The 24932-nt window shown below is 39.8% G+C and overlaps 1 protein-coding gene across 3 annotated transcripts in view; it reads right to left on the bottom strand.

Annotated features, from left to right (window-relative positions):
- Positions 1-24932, bottom strand: part of EMB2369 (tRNA synthetase class I (I, L, M and V) family protein) — a 279373-nt gene that overhangs the window by 79858 nt on the left and 174583 nt on the right. For all 3 annotated transcript variants that reach the window (XR_016264120.1, XM_089446857.1, XM_089446858.1), the window contains exons 12-13: positions 19258-19320; positions 18984-19065 (exon numbers count right to left, since the gene is read on the bottom strand). Coding sequence is in view for 2 of the 3 variants with exons in the window: in XM_089446857.1 (XP_089302983.1) it covers positions 18984-19065; positions 19258-19320 (145 nt within the window). In the remaining variant the exon portion in view is untranslated. The remainder of the gene's footprint in view (positions 1-18983; positions 19066-19257; positions 19321-24932) is intronic.

Below are 24932 nucleotides of genomic sequence, written 5' to 3'. Positions count from 1 at the left end.
GTCACTAAGCACTTGTTTTAACTTCACATCTAACTTGCATTTGCAATTTTGTTTCTCTAAAATTCACCTCCAAGCATGACCTTGTTTGATATACTTTTGAGAAATGTTACTCAACTTTCATTCAATTTCCCAAGATTTGAGTTTGGAAGAAAGGTAAAACACATGACCTTGCAGTTCTCTTGCATGTCAAAGTCCCTTGTAGGAACGAAAGCATGCGGGTTGTCTTGAAGAACTAAGTGGGTATTGTTAATGAAGCCCTAGCTTCCTCACTTAGCCTTCTTGCAACTACCTCGAGTCCTTACCAAGTTGAAGAAATTGAAAGGAGGCAACACCTTAGAATAGGCATTAATAAAATTAACCAAGACCACTTTATTTCACACACTCACCTACAACTTTGGTTCACTTGCATGTAATTGGTTATCATTTAAGCTCTTTCTCAAATACATACAAGTTGGATTGTGAGCATCTACATTTACTTGCAAGAATTTCACTTTATATTCTTGTACTTGTCCATTTCATTTACATGCTCATATTAAGTTTCCTTTGATGTCATTGAATCATATTTGAGAAATTTCACTTCCAAGTACAAGTTTGTATTCACTTGCAAGCTCTATTTCCATTCAATTGCTCATCTTTCAAAGTTGTATATAATTTTTTGCTATTGTGGTTTTGTCTTGATTTACTAACATTTTTTTTTGCAGCTTTCCCCTCCTTGCAACTTGTTGTAACTTGAAAGTTATTTTTTACTACAAGTATTATGATTACAATTTGAGCATATATTTCTTGCAAGTTTATTATTGGCACGGGTCTATCTAAAATTTCCCTTGCAGGATATCTTGTTAAAACAATTGGATCTATTTACATTATTGATGTTTATATGCTCATAGTTATTTGACTTGCTGATCAATTTCATTTCAAGTTATATTACAATTAACTTGAGTGGTGAATGCTTAATTGTTTTAACTAACATCATAAATCTCCTAGAACGTGTTATCTTTAGCAAGGTTTTCCTTTTAGAATCTTCTTTATGGTCTACCCCCCTTGGATTAATTGGAGATGTTGAAGAATCAAGGGCAATAGTGTATATTAGGATTCTTCTAGACTTGATAACAATTTTGTGAAGTACTTTTACAATTTATCTTAGCTTGATCTTCTTCTTATTATTAGTGTGTTTATTTACTTCATCAAATTGCTACCAAAACATAAGAAACAAGAACATAAAATGTTGGCTCTCTACCAGGGCCAAAACCTCTCTCTCTTAGAGAAGAAAACCCTTTGGTAAGTTTCTCTTATTGAAGCTTCTTATTGATCAATGCCAAACTCTAGACCCTTGACTAGAATGTCCTCCAAGCACAAGTCAAGTCCTTCCTCCTTCCTACACTTTGTTCCCCGACACTTAGTCTTCCTTCTTCCTACACTTTGCTCCCCGGCACTTCGTCCTCCTTCATTATTCTTTGACTGGAGATATACCTTGCTTATGTGAGCTCTAGATGAGATGTTTCTCTTCTATACTTCGTGATGTCCTTTACTTATGGAGACACCTTTCTCTTGATCAAACAAGATTATTCTTGAGATGTATAGGTAGACTGATGTGATTGTACAACAGCACTAGATTCTCACACATGTTGAAATTTGGTACCGGAGGACAGGTGGTTCCCTTAGGCTTTGATCTTTGGCCTAGGGAAAAGTGTCCAAAAGAATTTAATTTTTCTCCTAAAGTGACTTTATAATTTTATAAAGTTAAATCTAATTTAAAAGTGACTTTAAGTGATAAAGTTACTAAGTCTAATTTTAAAGTGACTTTTATAAAGTCAATGAAAAATTAGAAAGTAAAAGTGACTTTGGAAATAAATGACTAAGTGGGTCTTTATTAAAGTGGGGTGAATTAAAAAAATAGAAAGTGAGATTTAAATGAGCATTTAATCTTAGCCATTGTTCTAAATCTATTTCAGCCATTGGATTTAGAGATCACCCAAAAGTCACTTGGATCACCCAAAAGTCACTTGAAGTTATATTAAAGGAGGAAAAGATCATTCATTCTTTCATGAGCAGATTGGGAGAAGGAGAGCAAGAGAGCAAGAGAGATTTCTGAGCAGGGAGAAGAAGGAGACAGCAGCTTGGCACACATTCCAAGGCAGCAGTTGAGCAGATTTGTACAGCTGATTCAGCACATAGTGAAAGGCAGATTTTTGCACAAAAATCGAGGAGCAGTTTGCTGATTTTTCTGCACACAAAACGGAGGTCGTACAGCATTTATTGTTGTCCTGTTTGCTGTAATTTCCAGATTGCTGTGAAGCACGGGAAAGGAGATAAGTTGTAAATTTGCTTGCTGATTTTTTGCTGAATAATTCTCACTGTAAAAAGGCAATTTTCAGAAATAAAGAAGAGCTCTCAAACTGGTTTTCCCCAAGAGTTGTAGGCGGTTTTTCCAGGGTCAAGTTGACCAAAAATATCAGTGTTTTAATGTGTTTTAATGGCTGTTTTTGATTGCTGATTTTTAATTCTGCAATTTCCAGCATTCTGAAAAATTTCCAGAATTTGTGTTTTCAGCAATATTTATTTTTTTCAGTCTATTAAATGTATGGTTATGGGAATGGGCATTTAACTACATGGGAGAAATAAGGAGAAACTGAAAACCGGGGTGGGAAAACAGAAATTTCTACATGGTATCAGAGCTTGAGTGCTGAAGGGCAGTTTGGGACAGCAAAAGGAAAAATTACAGTTGCTGAATTTTCACTCAGAAAATTCCAGGAAGCTGATTTTTTCATAAACAGCAGTTTTATCTTTACTACAGCAGTGCTATTTTTCAGTTTTAGGACAGCAGGATGTCATTGGGATTGAGGGTGGAGGATAGGCTGGATGGGCATATAAATTACAGTGTTTGGAAGGAGAGAATGCAGAGTATCTTTGAGGAGGCAGAAGTCTGGGATATCATGGTGCATACCGCACAGAACCCTGTTGTTGTGCCCACTGATGTTACTCAGTTGGCTGAGTATAAAAAGAAGAACAATAAGGGTAAGAGGTTGATTCTAGACGGAATCAAAGACCATTGCATTCCTCATGTGAGAGGAAAGAGCAATGCCCATGAGATGTGGACAGCATTGTCCAATCTCTACCAGAGTACCAATGAGAACCGGAAGATGGTCCTGAAGGAGAAGCTGAAGAACATTAAGATGGGGAATGATAGTGCAGCTGGATATCTCACAAAGATTATCAATGTGAGAGATGAGTTGGCAGCGATTGGGGAGGCCATTCCATCCACTGAGTTGGTGCGTATTGCAGTGAATGGCCTCTCCCATTCATGGTTGAACTTTGCTGATGGGGTTTGTGCACGTGAGACCCTTCCCACATGGGAGAGGTTTTGGGATGATTGCATTCAGACAGAGATCAGGAAAGGACAGCTTGGGGCAGCCAAGCCAGTTGAGCAGGATGAGGACGTAGCACTGGTGGCAGGAGGCAAGAAAGGCAAAGGGAAGAAGCATGCTTCCACAAGCGGTGGTGGGGGCAAAGGCAAAGGTAAAGGTAAACAGGGTAACACACAAAAGGACTATTCCAAGGTGAAGTGTTGGAATTGTCAGAAGATGGGACACTATGCAGTTGTGTGTCCGGAGAAGAAGAAGAAGAAGGGGAAGAACCAGGACGTGGCAGCTTCAGCAGAGATTGAAAACTTTGCTGGTCGTTTTGACCGAGAGTTTGCGTTCACTACGTGTGAGTCCTCTAGTGCAGGATCACCTGCCACATAGGTTCAGAGGGAGCATGCTTTTCCCTCGATTAGCGGAGCATCTTCAGGTATCTAGTATGTGGACAGTGGGGCTTCACGTCATAGTACTCGGTGATGACAGAGTTGTTAGAGCAGTCGGGGTGGGGACAGTGACATTTCAGAGGGAGTCCAAACCTCCCTTGAAGGTGTCAGAGGTTCTTTATGTGCCAGGGATGAGGAAGAACCTCATATCTGTCTCAGCTTTGGAGGACAGAGGATATGAGGTACTGTTCAGGGGAGGACAGGTGTTGATGTATCCCAGGGGTACTCCAGCTGATTCAGCTAGAGTGATAGGTGTACGCCATGCAAAGGTGTACAAGTTTGCATTTCAGCCCCTTTTGGCATTGAGCAGTAGTACCGACAGCAAAGCTAGTAGTTCTGAGCAGTGTTTTTAAAACCGGAACCGGTGACCGGACCGGTCCACCTAATGAACTGGTTTACCGACTGGAACCGGTCTAACCGGGACTGGTTTGGTCTAAACGAACCGGTTTTTAAAAAATACATTAAATAATTAATTTTTAATGAAACAAAACTATTTTTAAGATGTAAAACCATGATTCCAAGCCAATAGAGACAAAATATGCAAAGTTTGCTCATTTATATACCATGCAAAGGTGAATATATCAAAATGGCACCGAGTGCAATACATATCATCGACAAAATAGCAAAATACATTCTTTCCCCTACAGTTCCTTGAGACAAGCTTATATTTGTACCAAATTTGTGCAGTTGTATATCTGACTAATGAAAGCAGGTTATTTTAATCTATGAACTTGTCTTTGTTTTATGATTCAGTTTTAGGGATTTTAGTTACCAAGAGTTATTCTATTATCACCTTGCTGATTTACATTTTTCAGACATTCTCCATCACCTATTCAATTTGGCACTTGTACAAAAATTATAAATATCCCATCATTTCATTTCTAATAACTTTTTGTTAATTGGTTGCAATTATATTTGGGCAAAACAGGGCACAGCCCTGGGAAGTTATGACAGGACTGTTTATGAAGATATCCAGCAGAGGAGGATGCCGCAGCCTGCCATGCATGCTTTGAACCATATTTGACCAGCATGGAGTGTGCACCAGTTTAGAAATATTTTGGAGGTTATCATGTGGAGGCACCCAACATGCTGAAACCCTTAGTGTTATCTTGGGAAAAAAGAAGTTGGAGAAACAAAAAGCCTAATTTAGCATACCAAATTAACCCTGAGCAGTGCACATTAGAAACAGCATTAAGCATAAATTCATGACCAAGTTATCAGTGCCATCCTTATTCCTCTACACCATCTAAGTCTCCTTGTCATTTTATTATCTAGTCTTAGTGTCTGAGTACAAAAGCCACTCTAGGCTATCTTTGTAAATCAACAAGATCTTGACCAGTGACTATTGTTCCATGTCCCCTATGGTTCCTTTGGACAAACTTATATTTATACCAAATTGTGAATTTCTGTCTCAGATTAATGAAAGCAGCTTTGTTTGATCTATGAAGTTGTATTTTGCTTTATGATCTCAGATTTAGGGATTTTAGGTAGAAAGATTTAATCTAGTATTACCTTGCAAATTTATATTTTCCAGACTCTCTCCATCACCCATTGAATTTGTCCCCTAGCACTCTTAAAACAAATCAGAATATAGAATTTCCTTTTTAAGGCTTGCAACCTTGGAGCTAGCATGCACTAGTTCCAAAGAGATATGGATTGTGCCAGTGACGGGCACCTTCTCTACATGTTCAATCGACCCCCTTGGGACTGATTTCCCAAAGGAACCATTTCAAGTGATTGAAAGTCGGATCCATTAACTTGCAACAACTATTCTGGACAGACAGAACTTTCAAACAATTCCCTTGCTTGGCAACTTATAAATAGTACTATATAATGCCACACACCAAGGAGACATGCAACAATCCTTCCATTTTTATCTTGCTATATTGAGAAAATGATCAGCAAAACATAGAGACTCTTCAAACATGAAATCCAAACTTACATTTCCAGAGCACAGTTTTGCCAAGATACAACCGAGGGACCAGATGTCAATTTTTTGATCATATGGCAGGCCCAAAATGACTTCTGGTGCACGATAAGAGCGTGACTGTACATACGAACATAAGTGATCTGTTTGAAAGCAACTGCTCCCAAGATCTATAACTTTTATTTCACACCGACTGTAACTTTTTACAAGAATGTTTTCAGGCTTCAGATCACAGTGGTCGCTCTGTCCATAAACCGGCCGGTTTAGGGCCAGATTTTGGACACAGGAGGGAGCTGACCGGGTTTATTAGGCCGGTTCGGACCGGCCAGCTATCTAACCGGCCGGTTTGACCGGTAACCGGTTTTTGTGGCCGGTTTTTAAAACTATGGTTCTGAGCTGTGTTAGATTTGGCACCGCAGGATGGGACATATGTATCATGGAGCCTTGAGGACATTGCGGGAGATCACTACAGGTGTGCCAGATTTCAGTACTGATCACTTTGATACTTGCAGAGGTTGTGTGATGGGCAAGTTTGCCAAATCCCCTTTTCCCAGCAGTGACAGCAGAGCGACGGGGATACTTGATTTGATTCATTCCGATGTGAGCGGTCGGATGTCTCATGTTTCCTTGAGTGGATATGAGTACTATGTTTTATTCATTGATGATCACTCCAGGAGGACCTGGATTTATTTTTTGAAGACCAAGAGTGAGGTCTTCAAGCGGTTTCAGGAGTTCAGAGCTCTTGTGGAGACTCAGACAGGTCGAAAGATCAAGTCCTTGAGGTCGGACAATGGAGGAGAGTACACCCTTGGAGAATTTGTTGACTATTATGCGAAGGCAGGCATTAGGAGGGAGTTTATTGTTCCTTACAACCCCCAGTAGAACGGGGTTGCAGAGAGGAAGAACAGATCCATCATAGGGGCTGCCAAAGCCATGTTACATGATCAGGGGTTGCCATTGTTCTTGTGGGTAGAGGCCTGCAACACAGCTGTTTACTTGCAGAACAGGAGTCCGCATCGTGCCTTGGGGCACATGACTCCGGAGGAGGCTTTCTCTGGGAAGAAGCCTGATCTTGGTCATCTTCATATCTTTGGATGCATTACATACTCCTATATACCCAAGGAGAAGAGGACCAAACTAGAGCCCACCGCAGAGAAGGGTATCTTTGTGGGCTACAGTGAGACCTCAAAGGCCTTTCGGATTTACATCCCTGCACAGAGGAGAGTTGTTGTCAGACGGGATGTGAAGTTCGAGGAGGACAGGGCCTTTAGGAGGTCACGGGAGTTAGAGTATCTGGATCAACCAGACCCTCAGCAGCAGTTGAGTCAGTCGCAGGGATCCAGTGGGCAGGGATCAGGAGGTACATCTATGAGGATGTCAGGTCCGTCAGTGAGCAGTGGCTCATCGAGCCAGAGGGGTGGTGCTCCGGGCAGCATGCAGAGCAGTTCACGGAGCAGTTCACTAGGGAGTCCACTGATGGACAGTTCACACGGTACCTTAGCTTCTACAGGTTCAGGTGCAGGCACGAGGACAGCAGACAGACAGTCAAGAGTTCAGGCTACTGATGATGATGAGGAGGAGGAGTTTCATTCTCCGGTGGGAGAAGTGCGCTCAGGGAAGAGGAAGCCCAAGTGGCTTCAGGACACCTTGAGAGATGCCACATCTGTTGCTGAGCCGAAGAGGCCGGTCAGAGAGAGTAGACCACCTGAGAGGTTTTGTAGCTATATGGCGATGGTTACCAGCATCCTTGACTCTGAGCCTTCTAGCTATGAGGAGGCAGCTAGCCAGCAGGTCTGGAGAGAGGCCATGCAGGAGGAGTATTCTTCTATCATGAAGAATGATGTTTGGGAGGTGGTGCCGAGGCCTGAGGGCAAATCCGTGGTTACTTCCAGATGGCTTTACAAGTTAAAGCATGCTACAGATGGCAGCATTGAGAAATTCAAAGCGAGGTTTGTGGCTAGAGGGTTTTCCCAGGTAGAGGGAGTTGATTATGAGGAGACCTTTGCTCCCGTGGCTCGATATACTTCGATCCGCTCCATTATATCGATAGCAGCAGAGATGGGTTGGAAGATCCACCAGATGGATGTGAAGACCGCATTTCTCAATGGCTTCATACAAGAGGAGGTGTACATTGAGCAGCCACAGGGCTTTGAGGTGCATGGGAAGGAGTCCCATGTGTGCAGATTGAAGAAGGCCCTTTATGGCCTGAAGCAAGCTCCCAGAGCTTGGTACTCCAAGATAGATGCATACTTGCAGGGGATGGGTTTCACAAAGAGTGAGGCAGATCCGAACCTTTACTTTATTGTGATTGGTGAGGAGCCTCTCATTCTGGTGTTGTATGTGGATGACTTGATCATTACAGGTGCAGAGAGACTCATAGAGCACTGCAAGAGAGATCTTGCGGCGGAGTTTGAGATGAAGGACATCGGCTTGATGCATTACTTTTTGGGTTTGGAGGTGTGGCAGGAGGAGGGGCATTTCTTCCTGGGGCAGGGGAAGTATATTGTGGACATCCTTAGTAGATTCCACATGGAGGATTGTAGACCCATGTCGACACCGATGATCACCAACTGGAAGAAGCTTCATGCTTCAGATTCCGAGTTGGTGGATCCCACATTGTACAGGCAGCTGATTGGTTCCTTGATGTATTTGGTCAACACTAGACCAGATATCTGTTTTGCAGTCAACACGATGAGTCAGTTTATGTGTGAGCCTAGGAAGGTTCACTGGGTGGCTGCAAAACACATTTTGCGGTACTTGCAGGGGACAGTGGATTATGGTCTGGACTACAGGCAGGGAGATGGAGTGAGATTGGCAGGATACACTAATTCTGATTGGGCAGGTTGTGCTTCTGATAGGAAGAGCACTTCAAGGTGTTGTTTTGGGTTGGGTTCAGCAGTAGTGTCATGGTTCAGCCGGAAGCAGCAGTCAGTAGCACTGAGTTCAGCGGAAGCAGAGTATATGGCAGCCAGTCTAGCTAATTGTGAGGCTATCTGGCTTCGCAAGATGTTGTTTGGCTTATTTGGTCAGCCGTTGAGACCTTCAGTGATTTACTGTGATAATCAGAGTTGCATTAAACTCACGGAGAATCCAGTATTTCATGACAGGTCAAAGCATATCGGGATCAGATATCATTTCATCAGAGACTATGTTCAAAAGGGAGCTGTGAAGCTTGAGTATATTTCCACTGATGAGCAGGTTGCAGATATCCTTACCAAAGCCTTACCACGGGGCAAGCATGTCTACCTCAGAGACAGGATGGGTGTGGTGAGGAACACCTTCCTCGGTAAGAGGGAGTGTTGAAATTTGGTACCGGAGGACAGGTGGTTCCCTTAGGCTTTGATCTTTGGCCTAGGGAAAAGTGTCCAAAAGAATTTAATTTTTCTCCTAAAGTGACTTTATAATTTTATAAAGTTAAATCTAATTTAAAAGTGACTTTAAGTGATAAAGTTACTAGGTCTAATTTTAAAATGACTTTTATAAAGTCAATGAAAAATTAGAAAGGAAAAGTGACTTTGGAAATAAATGACTAAGTGGGTCTTTATTAAAGTGGGGTGAATTAAAAAATAGAAAGTGAGATTTAAATGAGCATTTAATCTCAGCCATTGATCTAAATCTATTTCAGCCATTGGATTTAGAGATCACCCAAAAGTCACTTGAATCACCCAAAAGTCACTTGGAGTTATATTAAAGGAGGAAAGGGAGGAAAAGGTCATTCATTCTTTCATGAGCAGATTGGGAGAAGGAGAGCAAGAGACCAAGAGAGATTTCTGAGCAGGGAGGAGAAGGAGACAGCAGCTTGGCACACATTCCAAGGCAGCAGTTGAGCAGATTTGTACAGCTGATTCAGCACATAGTGAAAGGCAGATTTTTGCACAAAAATCGAGGAGCAGTTTGCTGATTTTTCTGCACACAAAACGGAGGCCGTACAGCATTTATTGCTGTCCTGTTTGCTATAATTTCCAGATTGCTGTGAGGCACGGGAAAGGAGATAAGTTGTAAATTTGCTTGCTGATTTTTTGCTGAATAATTCTCACTGTAAAAAGGCAATTTTCAGAAATAAAGAAGAGCTCTCAAACTGGTTTTCCCCAAGAGTTGTAGGGGGTTTTTCCAGGGTCAAGTTGACCAAAAATATCAGTGTTTTAATGGTTGTTTTTTATTGCTGATTTTTAATTCTGCAATTTCCAGCATTCTGAAAAATTTCCAAAATTTGTGTTTTCAGCAATATTTATTTTTTTCAGTCTGTTAAATGTATGGTTATGGGAATGGGCATTTAACTACATGGGAGAAATAAGGAGAAACTGAAAACCGGGGTGGGAAAACAGAAATTTCTACAACACATGTGGTAGGTATCCTTGTGAATTAGGGTCCTTTCACCTTTGCTTGAGAGAGAGTCTTCTTTGCTTGAGTACGAGGAATTGTAGGCCTAAGTTTCTAGCCCAAAAAAAGATGAATGTGTGATTGTGATCTTGTTGCTGATATACTCACAGACTACCCTCCTTTTCTTCACATGTGTGACTGTACTTTTCCCTAGAAACAGTCCCAAAAATTCGCTTTTCTTCCTTCTTTCCTCGCTGCACTTGGAGACCCCTTAAACTTTGTCCTTCTTCGCTTTTCCTTGACTTCTCTTGCCCATTGATTCAAAAGTGAGTGATGATTGTTACGAGGGAGTGGACAAACTCTATATATAGAGGATTGTCCCTCCTTTAGGCTGAATTGAGGCTGACTTGTTGACTGTAGGCTGACTTGGTGTTTCTTCATCATTTTTGCTACTAGGAGGCTGTCATTGCATGGAGAGGACTTGACTTTGCTTGGAGATATTTCCTTTGACTCTTATACAAATGTATACATAGTGTAACATGCCCTTAAGGGTCTTCAATAAATACATTGAATCTTTGACTTCCTAGAAGCACTTAAATATGTGCTTGACCTAATTCAATGAGCAAGAAACTCATTGATAAATAGAACAAAATAATATTTCTTTTCTTGAATAAATACAAATATCAAAAGTACATTTATGAAGACCTAACCTAGTTGCACTTTCTTCAACACTCCCTCTTAACTAGGGAGGTATTCATAAATCACTACAAGGTGTTTGGCTATTTTTCAATCTTGAAGAATTCACATAAGAGAAACCGGGTTGGCAATCCATCTATTATAGCATCATAGTAACCAACATTGTCCATAGCAAGGCCTTGACTAACAGGTCTATCTCTCATTAGATCAAAGCACAATGTTGGCGAGACCAATCACCTATAGACACTTTAGTCATTGTCTCTCAAGGTACATGCCCACTCGGGTGTTCCCTGAGTATGACCTTCTAGGACTATTCTTGTCTTGGGTTCCCAACCCTCAAAGAATATTGATCCTCTTGCCTACTCTTGTCTTGGATGCCCTACACATCCTCAAAGAGTATCAGATGCCAAATGATTACCCAATCCTCCCATTCTTTCTTCTCGAGTGAAGACAAGAATGTTGTGTCTATCTCTTCCTCTCAATTAAGGAAGATAAGCCCAAGTATCCTCTAACAAGGTACTTGTCCAAGTTCCTTTGTAATTGGGAACTTGTTATAACTCCTTCCTCGCTAGGGACTTGTCCATTCATCAACAACTTCTTCTTGGTGGGTCCTTCAACTACTTGATCTCCTTCTTTGATGTCATGAAGTCTTTTTTTTTCGGACTTCTTGGTAGGGCACTGACCATCGATCACTTTCTTTCCTGGCTTGTCATGTCATTGCTCCTCCGTGGAAAGTGTTCTTATTGATGTATGTCAAGTTCTTTTGTTATTTGGCTACTCCTTTGTCATATGTCTATGCTTTAGAATACTATCACATAGATGCTTTGTTGTACTTGCTTGTTTCCATGCTTTGATTTGGTAGCTCTTCATGACTTCATCCTGACATTGCTTCAACATTAGATAGTGCTTTTGTTGGATGGTCTCTTCATCATGACATCTTTGTAGAGTTGAATCAGCTATCTACACCTTAATATCTCCAAGGCCTTCATAGGTGTCAAGGGTCCTTTGATCTTTTTCTTCCTTTGTCAAAGTTGGCATGCCTTCTTTCGGAAGATGTCTTTAATGGATCTTGTCAGATAGTGATTCCTTATGACCATGGTGTTCTTCACATGCTTGATCTCTTTCTTTATTTGCTTCTTCTTGAGTTGTTTAGATAACAACCTTATACTTCCCCATGAGAGCACTTTCTTCTTTTCCTTCTTACTTGAACTAGTCAGCATTTCTTCTTCACATGTCTTTTAGTTAGCAATCTTGTACTCCTTAGGAGAGTATTTTCTTCTTCACTTGCTTCATGGAGTAGTCAACAACGTTATGCTCCTTATGTGAGCACTTCTCTTGTTTACTTGTAAAATGTACATGTTCTTGAGTATGTCTTCGGTGAAAGAGATCTTTTTGTACTTGATCATGTCTTAGATCTATTCCCATGACTTTAATAATATATAAGATGACATGACTTTACCTTTTATTGCATACATACCTCACCTTGATTCTGCTTTGATCATCTCGGCTTCATTTGATGGTCTTTCTTGATTGATGTAGCCCTTCTTTGCTTCATCCATTCTTGCCTACACATCATTCTTCCTTGTATTCCATGAATGGTATTCTTGTTGACACATCTACTCTTATCTATGAACCTTCTTTTGAAGATTTTTGTCATAGGATGCAAATCTCTCTTTCTTTTGATGATGGTGGCCTTCTAGGATTTATAATCATGATCACTTATTCTTTTATCATGGATGAGGCTTTATAACAGGTATGCTCCTTCTATATGAATATCTTGAGCTATATGTACACTATGCTCCTATATTCTAGAAGATATTTCTAACCATGCATTTTGTTCTATTTCTAAATGCTCCTTCTACATGAGTATTTTGAACTCTATGTACATCATGCTTCTAGATTCTAGAAGATGTTTCTAGCCATGCATTTTTATTCTATTCCTACATGCTCCTATACTACTCAAAACTTTGAAAGAAGACTTTAAGTAAAGAAGTAGACTTAGTCATAGTAGAGATCTGAAGGATCTTCCTTCTTTTGCTTCTTGTCTTCTTCTTTCACCTCTTGAGTCATGTGAGCTTCTTCCCTTTTTCTTTTGTTGTTGTTGTCCTTCTTAAGTTTTGGACAATTCCTTTTGTAGTGTCCATATTCTTGGCATCCAAAGCATTGGATTTTGGACATATCTCTATTGTTTGTTCTTCGTGGACCAAATTTGCCAAATTTTCCCTTTTTCTTGGCCATGGTTGCAAATGCTTGCTCCTTTGATCCCACATCCTCTTTTGCTTTGAGTCTAGTTTCCTCTATCTTGCATAGAGACCATAATTCACTTAGTGGGGTAGCTTCCTTCTTGGCATATATGCTTGATGTGAAGTTGCCCCAATCCTCAGGTAGAGCATTGAATACTATGGTTGTCATTTCTTTGTCAGACATGATTTCTCCCAGTTCTTGAAGTTGATCCCTCTTCTCAGAGATCTTCATGAAATATGGATCTATTCCTTCCTTTGATATCTTCATCTTATACAAATCATTTTGAAGAGATATCACTTCTCTAGCTATGCTTACCGAGAATAGCTCTATTAGCTTGTCATAGATTTCTTTTGATGTTTCAAGTTTGGAGACATAAGGAATGAGAGAGTCTTTGATGGATTCTATTAGAATCATTTGAGCTCGTCTCATCCTTATTGTACTTGGCTAAGGCTTGAGTTTGTTCCTTAGCACGGATAGTGATATTCCCTTTGATGTTTTCTAGAAGTTCATTCTCCTTGAGAAGTAAATCAGTCCTCTTCTTCCATGCAAGGAAGTTAGTGGTCGCAACCAATTTATCGTTTTCCTTGCAAAAATACACTGACGTATAATCAGAAGGGGACATATACTTACTTGATAGAGTTTGAGATGTAGTGGACTTGCTTTCTTCTTGAAGACTTGATGGCTTGCCTTCCTTGGATCTTGATGTTCTTCAAGTTGCTTTCTTCAAATGGACTTGATTGATTGCTTGATGACTTGGCTTGTAGTGCTTTTCCTTTTGAAGATGGTGTGGCTTGATGTAGGTCCCTCCTTGATTTGCTCTTCTTGTAGGTGCCTTTATACAAAAGGCTTCTCCTTTTGCTTTGTAGTCTTCTTGTAGTCCTTTCTTGTCCTTGATGAGATTGAGACTTCTTGGCTTGATGCTTCAACTTTTGTAGATGTCCTTCCTTGATGAGTGTTCTTGAGATGCCCTTTCCTTGATGTGTCACCTAAGCTCTGATACCATGTTGAAGAATCAAGGGCAATAGTGTATATTAGGATTCTTCTAGACTTGATAACAATTTGTGAAGTACTTTTACAATTTATCTTAGCTTGATCTTCTTCTTATTATTAGTGTGTTTATTTACTTCATCAAACTGCTACCAAAACATAAGAAACAAGAACACAAAATGTTGCCTCTCTTTCAGGGCCAAAACCTCTCTCTCTTAGAGAGGAAAACACTTTGGTAAGTTTCTCTTATTGAAGCTTCTTATTGATTAATGCAAAACTCTAGACCCTTGACTAGAATGTCCTCCAAGCACAAGTCAACTCCTTCCTCCTTTCTGCACTTTGTTCCCCGACACTTAGTCTTCCTTCTTCCTGCACTTTGCTCTCCGACACTTCGTCCTCCTTTTTCGTTCTTTGACTAGAGATGGACCTTGCTTATGTAAGCTCTAGATGAGATGCTTCTCTTCTATACTTCATGATGTCCTTTACTTATGGAGACACCTTTCTCTTCATCAAACGAGATTCTTCTTGAGATGTATATGTAGACTGATGTGATTGTACAGCAGCCCTAGATTCTTGCACGTGTGGTAGGTATCCTTGTGAATTAGGGTCCTTTCACCTTCGCTTGAGAGAGAGTCTTCTTCGCTTGAGTAGGAGGCCTTGTAGGCCTAAGTTTCTAGCCCAAACAAAGATGAATGTGTGAGATCTTGCTGCTGATATACCCGCAGACTGCCCTCTTTTTCTTCACACATGCGACTATACTTTACCCTAGAAATAGTCCCAAAACTTCGCTTTTCTTCCTTCTTTCTTCGCTGCACTTGGAGACCCCTTAAACTTCGTCCTTCTTTGCTTTTCCTTGAATTCTCTTGCTCGCTGATTTCAGAGGTGAGTGATGGTCGTTATGAGGGAGTGGACAACCTCTATATATATAGGATTGTCCCTCCTTTAGGCCGACTTGGTGTTTATTCATCATTTTTGCTGCTAGGAGGATGTCGTTGCATGGAGAGGACTTGACTTTGCTTGGAGATATTTCCTTTGACTCTTATACAAGTTTATACATAGTGTAACATGCCCTTAAGGGCCTTCAATAAATACATTGACTCTTTCACTTCCTAGAAGCACTTAAATATGTGCTTGACCTACTTCAATGAGAAAGAAACTCATTGATAAATATAACAAAAATAATATTTCTTTTCTTGAATAAATACAAATATCAAAAGTTCATTTATGAAGACCTAACCTAGTTACACTTTCTTCAATAGGAGAGAGCCTAGACAAAGAGAGTTGGGAATACGTGACAGCCCCTTCTTTGAGTGTTGCCACAAAGAACGAACCTTGTGGGGTTGAGGATTTTTCCCACCAGTTTTGGGTGTGCAAATCTGTGGACAACAGTGCCCATATTCATGACATCCATAGCAATGGATTTTGGACATGTCTTTATTTCCTTGAGATTTGTTACCGGTATTTTTGTTTTGAAATCTAACTATCTTCTTTCCAAATTTCTTCTTTGATCTAGTTGCAAAAGCTTGAGAGTCTTCATTGAGAGGTTGAGTATTGCTTTTAGCCTTTACTCTTGATTCCTCTAAAGTGCAAGATGCCCATAACTCTTCAAAAGTAGGAGTTTCCTTTCTAGCATAAATGCCTCCAGCAAAACCATCCCATTCTACAGGTAAAGCATTGATTACAACGGTAATCATTTCTGAATCAGATATATTAAATATTTTCACTAACACCTTGAAATTGGTCTCTAATCTTTGATATCTTCATAAAATATGAAGCTACATGTTGATTTGGGGTAGCATCGGATGTGCTCTAGCCATGAAATTTGGTGGAAAGGTTGCGGCACATGAGATCTCCAATACCCAGAAAGGGTTTGGGCAGATTCTAAACAGTTCAGGAGATATTAAAATAATTAATATTTTTAATGGAGTCCCTAGGTCTAAACTTGGGAAATTAAAATATTAATGTGGATTAATATGAAACTATGTTAGAATGGTCCAAAAGACAAGGATCAAGCCAGATCTAATCTTAGCCTTTGAGTAGGGACTTAATCTCGATCGTTGATATGTCAACGAGAAAAGTATAAGAGGAGGCTTGAGGATCACTTGGAGAGTACACCAGAGTGATCAGTCATTCTATTCTCTAGAGCGGGATTTGCTAAGAGAGATAGAATCAGTGATCAGAGTTGCAGGTGAGGGGCATTAAGTACAAAGAGACAGAGAGGCAGAGATAGTGCCAGGAGAACAGCGCAGTAGCCAGGAGAGTGACACAGTAGCAGCCAGAGCTCACGCAAGGCCACGCAGAGGCAGCCGAGAGCTGCGCAGAGCTTCAGAGAGGCCAGTTTTGCTGACGCAGAGGGCCAGAAAGCTGACGCAGGGCCTCTTAAGGCTGACGACGGACGCAGACCCATTTAGGGTGACGCAGGGCCGGCGCTGGGCAGAGAGGGGCTGACGCAGTCTAGAAAGGCAAACGTTGGGGTTTCTGGGGCAGACTGGAGTTGAGGAGCTGCCGAAAGGTGTTTCCGAGGTTTCAGCCAAGACAATTGTCTCAAACTGAGAGGTATTACTGCCAAGGAATTCTCTGTTGGGTAGGCCGGATTTGGCACCTAGATTGTACTCTGATATTGCTTAATAAGAAAACCCTCAGATAGTTGCAACGTTTTCCCACATTGGGTTTTCCGGGGACATTGGTCTAAAAATAACAGTGTCATTTGGTGTGATTGTTTCTGTTTCCTTCAGTTGTTGATCTGTAATATGTTGAGCATGCACTAGTGATTATTTTCAATATTTACATTGTAAATAACTTGTTAAGTAACAGAACAAGTAGGTAGGAATAAATCAGATAAAGTGCATGGAGGGTTTCTAACTGGTAGACATAGAAACTTCAACACTACATTGTCTTCCTTCATCATACTTCTTCGATAAAGTTGATTTCGTAAGGATACTTTGTGACTTCTTGTGTTGATACTAGATAGAGTACAAGTTCACCAAAGTATCATAAACTTCTTTGGATGTAGATAATTTTGAAACAAAGGTGATGAGATGATCTTTGATGGATTCAAAGAGAATCCTTTGAGCTCTGACTTCTCCCTTATTATACTTGGCCACTTCTTGAGCATTGTTTTTATCTGGTGCTGGAATTTTTCCTTCAACAAATTGCATGACTTCATTTTCGATAAGAACTAGATCAATCCTCTTCTTCCAAGCCTTAAAATTGGATGCACCTTCAAGCTTGTTTCCCTCCTTGCAGAAAGATGCCATTTGATCAGAAGAGTTAGACATAAAGAGTACTTACTTGAAAGTGAGAGAGAGAGAGTTGCTACAAGAGTATCTTCAATGATTTCTTCAAGAGAGAGACCTGCCACTACTACAATGGTGTCTTCAAGAGTGTTATCATCAAGCTTTTTCTTCACCTTACCTCTAATACTATGTTGGAAAAATCAAATGCAATCTAGTTTAACACTTAATTCCTCTTCTTCTTGATAATTGCTTGTGAATATTAGATGTCTTATCATTATTTCTTATGTCTTCTTCATCAAGCAATTATACAATTCTTCAAAATAGAGATCACAAAAAGACATCAGAAATTAGGCTGGTTGCCAAGGCAAAACCCAACAATCATTTCCTTATAGAATCAGATCAAAATGAGAGATATCCAAACCAAGAACAAGACCAAACTGCCACCACGATACCAAGTCACCTCCGAAGTCAAAGTCAACGCTGGTCAAACTTCTTCAAATCTGATCAAACTTATGAAAAAATCAGTCTTGCAACCAGGACCGAATTTCGGCCTACACCCACCTCAGAAAATATTGATTCTTTACCACAGAAATCAGACCTTTCACACATGCGATCTGCAGAAGTCAATGTTCGGTCAACGAGAGAATATTCTTTCTAATTTTGACTTGTCTTCTCTGCCCTTTAACTACTTGGCTTCTTTTACTCCTTCAAATGCTTCAGATGTACTTATTGTTTTTTTTAATGAATGAGCTCCAAGTAGGTCGAACTTGTCCCTTATATATAGCTGTCCAAGAAGGTCGAATTGATGCCACTTGGAGGGATAGGCCAACTTGTCCAAGGACTTGGTCATCTTGTGCGCTTATGACTCAAAATAAGATTTGAATTCTTTTTCTTATAAATGTCCAAATGGGACATGACTCAAATAAATTTTCTTTTGACTCAAAATTCTTTTTGACTCTTTTTGACTCTAAGCATGAAGAACATGCTTTGACAAAAATATAATATATATAGTTACATCACTAATAAATTTATATTATGAAGACCAAACCTAGTTACAAATCCAACAGGGTGCTTGGCTAATAAATCTAGGCCAAGAAGTAGCACCACAAAAGGAGCGTGGATGGCCATGTGCCTTCGTGGATTTGAGTTATAACTAACTAGCAAGAGGATGTACCTTCTCTCACACATCTAACATCATCTGTGAGCCTGGCTATTGAGTTTGTACCACATTTTGTGCCCTTAATCATTGAAATTGTTTGGAAAATGGAGGCGATGAGCCTAGTGGTGCAAGAACTAGAAAGGTTAAAGGGAAATAGTCTGAAGACCAAGAGTATAAGAGAGGTAGATCCAAGTAAGCTAAAAGTATTCTCCATAAATGGCATCCTTGACAGCCTATTGATCTCCTTTACTCATAGGAGGAGGAAGCTTGGGGCATCTAAAGAGTACATGAAGGGAAGGAAGTGCTCAATGTAAATGTAAATGGACTGAAGGAGCAACTCAACATTTTACTCTTTGATTACAACAATTTAATGGGATGTCCTAGATATTTTAGGATTTTCATGATCCATGATTCACATTTAACGTGTGCACCCACAAACCATTTTTATAAGAAAAGTAAGTCTTATCATGTAAACGAGGCAAAATAAATGATGTTTGCATTCTTAAGTCCGTTATCTATCCATCTTGCATCAACGTAATTGAAAATAAAAAACCTCCATCCATTGCCATTTTCCCCAAGTCCTATATGAGATTTTAAGGTATTCAACCATACCTTGTGCCAAAACCTTGAATATAACAGATGTAATACAGAATGTTCTGCCCCTCCTACATAAACATCAACAGGACTCCAGTACCTTCGAAATTGGAAAAAGTACCATTCCAAAGTGAGTAAATAAAAAGTCATGCATGCATCAAAATCATAGAAGAATGATCAACTAGGTCTATCCTTATTAGGAAAAGTATCGCCTTTACAGTTGCACACAGTAGTTGAAAACCTGGAGGCTCCAAAGGATCAGCTCTGAATTTAGGACACAGGACACTCTTACCTCTCCTTTGATTCATCAACCAAAGCTTGAGAATTTTTTGGGTCCATAAATCTCAAGTAGTACCTGTGAGCCAAGAAAAAATGGACATGTCTATAGTGAAAAAGAAGAAAAATTCCATCACAACACCACAAAGACAACATACATATATAAATTTTAGAACAATACAAAATCTAAACCCAAAACATTGTTTACTCCTATGTCGAATAGCAAACATGATAGTCTTTTCAACAAGTGGATTTTGGAAAAAATTATTGACTCATACATAAAAATTACTATGAAGAAAATCATGCACAAGAAAATTATCATGCAGAAAAATACATGTGATATAACCACATGGTCTTTCCCTATAGTCCACATAATGTAACTACCCAACTCAATCAATCATTCACCATTTTCTAGTAGACAATGTCATAACTTTGCTGTCAAAAGCACTAGAGGCCTATATATTAACCCTATAACCTATGAGTTAACTAGACATGCATCCACTAGCCTATGGTTGAATGGTAAAGAAGGGGCCCTTACTATGAGGAGACCATGGTTCGAGTCTTGTAGACAAATTCGCTGCCATTCTCTCATGTGGTACTACTACTAACAAATAAAAAAATATCAAATTTGCACCGTTCACATGTGAAGATATACCCTAATATGCACTACTAAAGAGTTCAAGGGAAAGAATCATAATACATTGTAATTGCCTACAAAAGTTAAACTAAAAGTGCACTCGCGCATTTCTTGAAATTCTCAAATTTTAATCATCATGATATCCCATGTGATGTATGAGGAAACTCCAAGGTGGGGTTTATAATATCTATGTGTCAAAGGATACTGGCTCTAAACTGCTGTAGCAGCCATGTATCACTGGAAAACACAGATTTCTAATAAATCTGCCCAAAAACAGCCCAATAAACCACAGATCTACTCTCTAACAACTGAAAAACATAAAGATTTGACAAATTTGCTCTCAAGCAGCTCTAAAACAATCACATCTGCTATCATCCAGCACAAAAACAGCTAATTTCTACTTGGATCTTTTGGAAAACAATAATTCAGATACCAATTCTTCCAGATCTGCAAAAATAGCCAAGAACAGACATGTCTGCACCAAAATCTTCTGAATTGACAAAAAATTTAAAAAATTTCACTGGAGAACAATTAAATATGGCCATACAGGTCCAAATTTATGCTGAGGACCTTCCTGGCAACATTCGAACAGTGTTGGTGTCTGCAATCTTTATGCTCTACAGTACCAGGGATGCTACGTAGCTGAATTCACCATTCATACGATTCAATTTGGCTATATGACAGCTTAGTGCAGCTCTTGTATGACAGTTGTGCAGCTCACATGTAGCTGTTGTACAGTTGTGCAGCTAAGTCTGTACACTTGAACCTGGCTCTAAACCAGAAGTTTTTAAAACCTGGCTTTTAAAATCAAAATTCAGTCGATCCTGCCATTGAATGACCCAAAACCCTTTTATCTCTTTGACATGTCATGCAAGCAATCCCTCAATTTGTCTTTGTCAACAATAGTCCCTAGTGTTGAATGGTGTTTTCATTGATGCCAACATCAAGTTTTGAACACTCTTAATATTCGTCTATGGATTGCATTGATTGGAAGCTCCAATGGTCAAGAATCCCTAGAAGGATGAGAAGCTCCTGTGGTGTAGTCATGATGCCCCGCTATGATGAAGAATTTGGATATGAATATCAGTGATTTTGCAAGTGAGACCATCATCAGTTGATTGTCCTTATTGTGCCAATTCCAACAATAGGTGGAACACCTCATAACTCCTCAAGGATGAGGAGATATTGTTAAGTTATGGTATGTTCTATGCTTATAACAGTTTACTTCTTTTTCTTATTATATTCCACCAATTAGCAATCAAATGTACATAAAGTAAAGTGCAGATAGAACATTAAACGATCGACAGAAAACAAGCCAAGACAAGAGACACAAGATGTGGCGGCTAGCCAGGGACAAACCCCACAATGTGTGGGGAAACCCTTTGATCAAATCTTCTTTTATCTTCAATAATTCAGCAAAGAGAAATAGTACAATAAATCTGATTCATATCAGCAGTAGCAAACCCTAGATCAGCAGCATCAGCATTAGCGGCTTCATTATCAAACTAGGGCAGACGATATCTCACAAACCGACCGTCGGATTGACTTCATTCCACCACCAAAAGTTTCAGCTTCCAGAGGAGGTTCAGATGAACCTATAGCGCAGTTCAGATGAGGAGATCTTCTAGGCCACGCAAGTCAATCTTTACTTCTGCAGTTGCAGCTTCAGTTTCAGCAGTTTCCGACTTCAAACTAGGGCAGTCGATATCTTGCAAACCGTTCGTCGGATTGACTTCATTCCACCACCAAAAGTTGCGGCTTTCAAAGGAGATTCATATGAACCTACAGCGCAGTTCCAAAGAGGAGATCTTCTAGGCCACGCAAGTCAATCTTTACTTCTGCAGTTGCAGCTTCAAATTGAAGAGCTTCCGGCTTCACATGTGTGAGAGAGAGAGACTCATTTCAGAGCAGTAGAGAAGAGACTCATATCTGCGCAGTAGAGAGAAAGAGATGTGATGAGATGAGTGAGTATAAATGAGGAAAAGTCCTCTTATATTTATACACAACGTTGGTGGGTGAATAGATGCGACTGTTGGGCTTCTGAGCCTACATGAGTTGTAGGTCGGCTTGATAATAATTCCATAATCAAAATAAATTCATATCTCCATGAATATTTATCGGAATTGGATGATATTTATATCAATCCTACACCTCTCGACGAGAGGAATCTAATAAAAATATTATCAGCCATGAATAAGATGACCCACATGAAGTTTTGCCCTGGTTGCCAATTTTAACAGATATGGCTGATCTAAGTTAATGCCCCGAAAGTGTGGTCATGATGCCCAAATAAAATGAAAAGGTAGCCTCATTATTGGTCAAAGGTTCAGAATATTGGATTAATTATGTGGATCTTGGTTGTTATGGATTGCTGTCCAAGTCAGCCCTGTATAAGGAGTAAAATAAATATTAAATTTAATAATGGTCAAGTCGCTTGTTGATAGTACGGTTTTAAAGCCATTTTAAAAAAAGAGAGAATTTTATAATATCTTGTGTAAAGTAGACCCAGCCCTAGCTCTAGCCTTGGGCTATAAATAGAAGGCATGTTAGCTCAATTGGGTCATCAATTCAGTTATCAAATAAATTGCTCATATATGGTGATCAATGGTCTAGTCTGGTGAATGGGCACATAGTGAAGTTTCATTTATTTCTTTTGTTCACGGACAAGGCACAATAAGTAGACTGGACGAGCACCCGTGTGACCGAACACTTGAAAACAATGAAGAATATCTCTAATCTTTGTGGTTGATATAATTTGTTCTAGTTCAAAATATCTCGTAGCAATCAACCCTATGCCATGGATTGTATACGGTTACACACATACCGTGTGTTCAGAGGCTAAAGAATTTATCTATTCAATGAAACATTGAGGAACAGTTTGGATCAATGATCTATAGTTTTATGATTGAATCTTAAGTTCAGATTGTTTGTTTTCTTGGCTTGTAACAGAAAAGCAATCAAGTACACAAAGCGGCAGTTCAATAATTGCATCTTCTTCTGCCATATCGCATGGTGCAATGACCAGATCAACGTGACAATGCAGGTGTTTCTGAGTAATTTGAGAACGTGTAATTCGTGTTATAAGGACGCAGCTAAGTTGATCTTTGTTTTGGCAATTAAGAAATATTCACGCCATTGTTACCAAGCTCTGTCTTTGGCCACAAAATTTCAATGATGCATGACATCCCTTATTTCTCCATGAACTAGTAGCAAGTATTGTTGTGAAGGGCCAATCATTCTTGTGGAAGGAACTAGTAAAAATATCCTTAAGCGAACATAGGTTGTATGGTTATGATCCAGTGTGTATCTGAGATGTTGTGCATTTAAGAGTAATTACTAGTGTTGATAAACGTGTAAGTCAAAGCAGTTGTTGGAATCAGTGATCCCTACCTATCTCAGTGCTTCAAGCTGCTCATTGGGGTATATGTCTTTACCTATGTTGTAGCTGTTTGGGATTTCGCATATTTGATTTTTTCAAGCATATAAAGAAGTAAAGGGATGGAAGTATCTTTAGTTAGGAACATCTTTCTTCCGGCAAAATAAAACAATAGTGTTGATGAACCTGGCAATGATACACAGGGTGATTTAGCATTGGCTAAAATTTCTGGAGCACGGCCATCGTGGTTGATTATATTTACGTCACATGACATTAAACACCACTGGTCTCTGCAATCTGAAATTATATATATACAACATATCAAATGAGTAACTCCTGAATTTTTTCTTTTGGCTTACTAACAGCAGGTTCAAAGCGCATACTCAGGTTTCAAATCCTGACAAGAAGGTCATGGTGAAAATCCTATTCAAAACTAGGCTTGGAGGAGTGATTTGCAGGGGTCGGAGGAGATTTTTCCAGTAATTGATTGGCCTTCTACAGTATAATTCTTTCTACGGGGCATTTTTCCAGCTAGTTAGAACTTAGAACCATACACATTTCTTGGGGTCACCGAAGCACGTTGGATTCAACCCAAACCCTTTCTAGGTTTCTGCGGGTTTATTGAGAGGAATCTCCGGCTAATTTTATAGAATTTTTCAGGCAATATTCGGGCCTGAAATCCTCATTCTTATAGCAGGGCGAATTGTTAGTTAACTGGGAAATATGCATCACTTGATGGGCTCAGTTTTGGCATGGAGTTGGGCCAAACCCTTTCTGGGTATTTCTGTGGTTTTGGAGGGGAGTCCATGGCTGCAATTTCAGGGTAATCCGAGCATTATTCAGGTCAGAATCTTCAGTCCCATTCCAGCAGTAGTAACAGTAATTTTCTAAGTAGTGCACAGTACCAGTTTGGGCCAGTGTTTCCTACAAATCATAGTTGTACTACACGGGGTTGGCATAGCTTGAATAGAAAGCCAAGGTCCCAAAACTTCAACTCATTTTATGTACTCTTTTATCATAAAATTAATAAAATGGCTCAGATTGTGTTGTTGGAAATTTTGGTGTTTTAATTATTGTGTATGAGTTCTAGTTTATTTATTGTTCTTGGCCCATTTCAATTGCTTGAGCCACCTAGCCAAGACAATCATGTTGTTCAGCACAACGAATTTCTGAGCGGGAATTCCACCTCTACCTTCGGTGATCTTCGGCTGTCACCCAAGGGGAGTAAGGAGTCCATCTCAAGGCTTCTCTAGGAGCTACATTGCAGACCATTTCCAGTTGGAGCATGCTTCTCTTAGGGTGTAGAAGGAAATTCAAAGGGGCTGAGAGAAGCTAGCAAATAGTGGAGTTTTGGCCAGAGAATTTGCAAAGATTTATCCATAGAGAGGGCGAGTTTTTCCTTGGTGATTTGCAGGGCTGAGAATGTTTCATTTTGGAGGGCTGAATTTATCTATTTCAGGGGATTCTAGACAGCTACTACACAAACATTTTGACAGGGATATTTGGGCAGTTGTGGCGCTTTGTCCTTGTCTTCTTTGACGACATACTCATTTATAGCCGAACTTGGGAGGAGCACCTTCAGCACATGGAGGTAGTACTTCACATACTAGAGGAGCAATAGTTGTATGCGAAGATGTCCAAATGTGAGTTTGGATTAACAAAGATGTTGTACCTTGGG

The sequence above is a fragment of the Pinus tabuliformis genome, chromosome X, assembly GCF_031772625.1.
Source record: "Pinus tabuliformis cultivar Carrire ecotype Pingquan chromosome X, CPIR1, whole genome shotgun sequence".
Classification (NCBI taxonomy): Eukaryota; Viridiplantae; Streptophyta; class Pinopsida; order Pinales; family Pinaceae; genus Pinus; species Pinus tabuliformis.
This window is presented reverse-complemented; position numbering and strand designations above follow the sequence as displayed.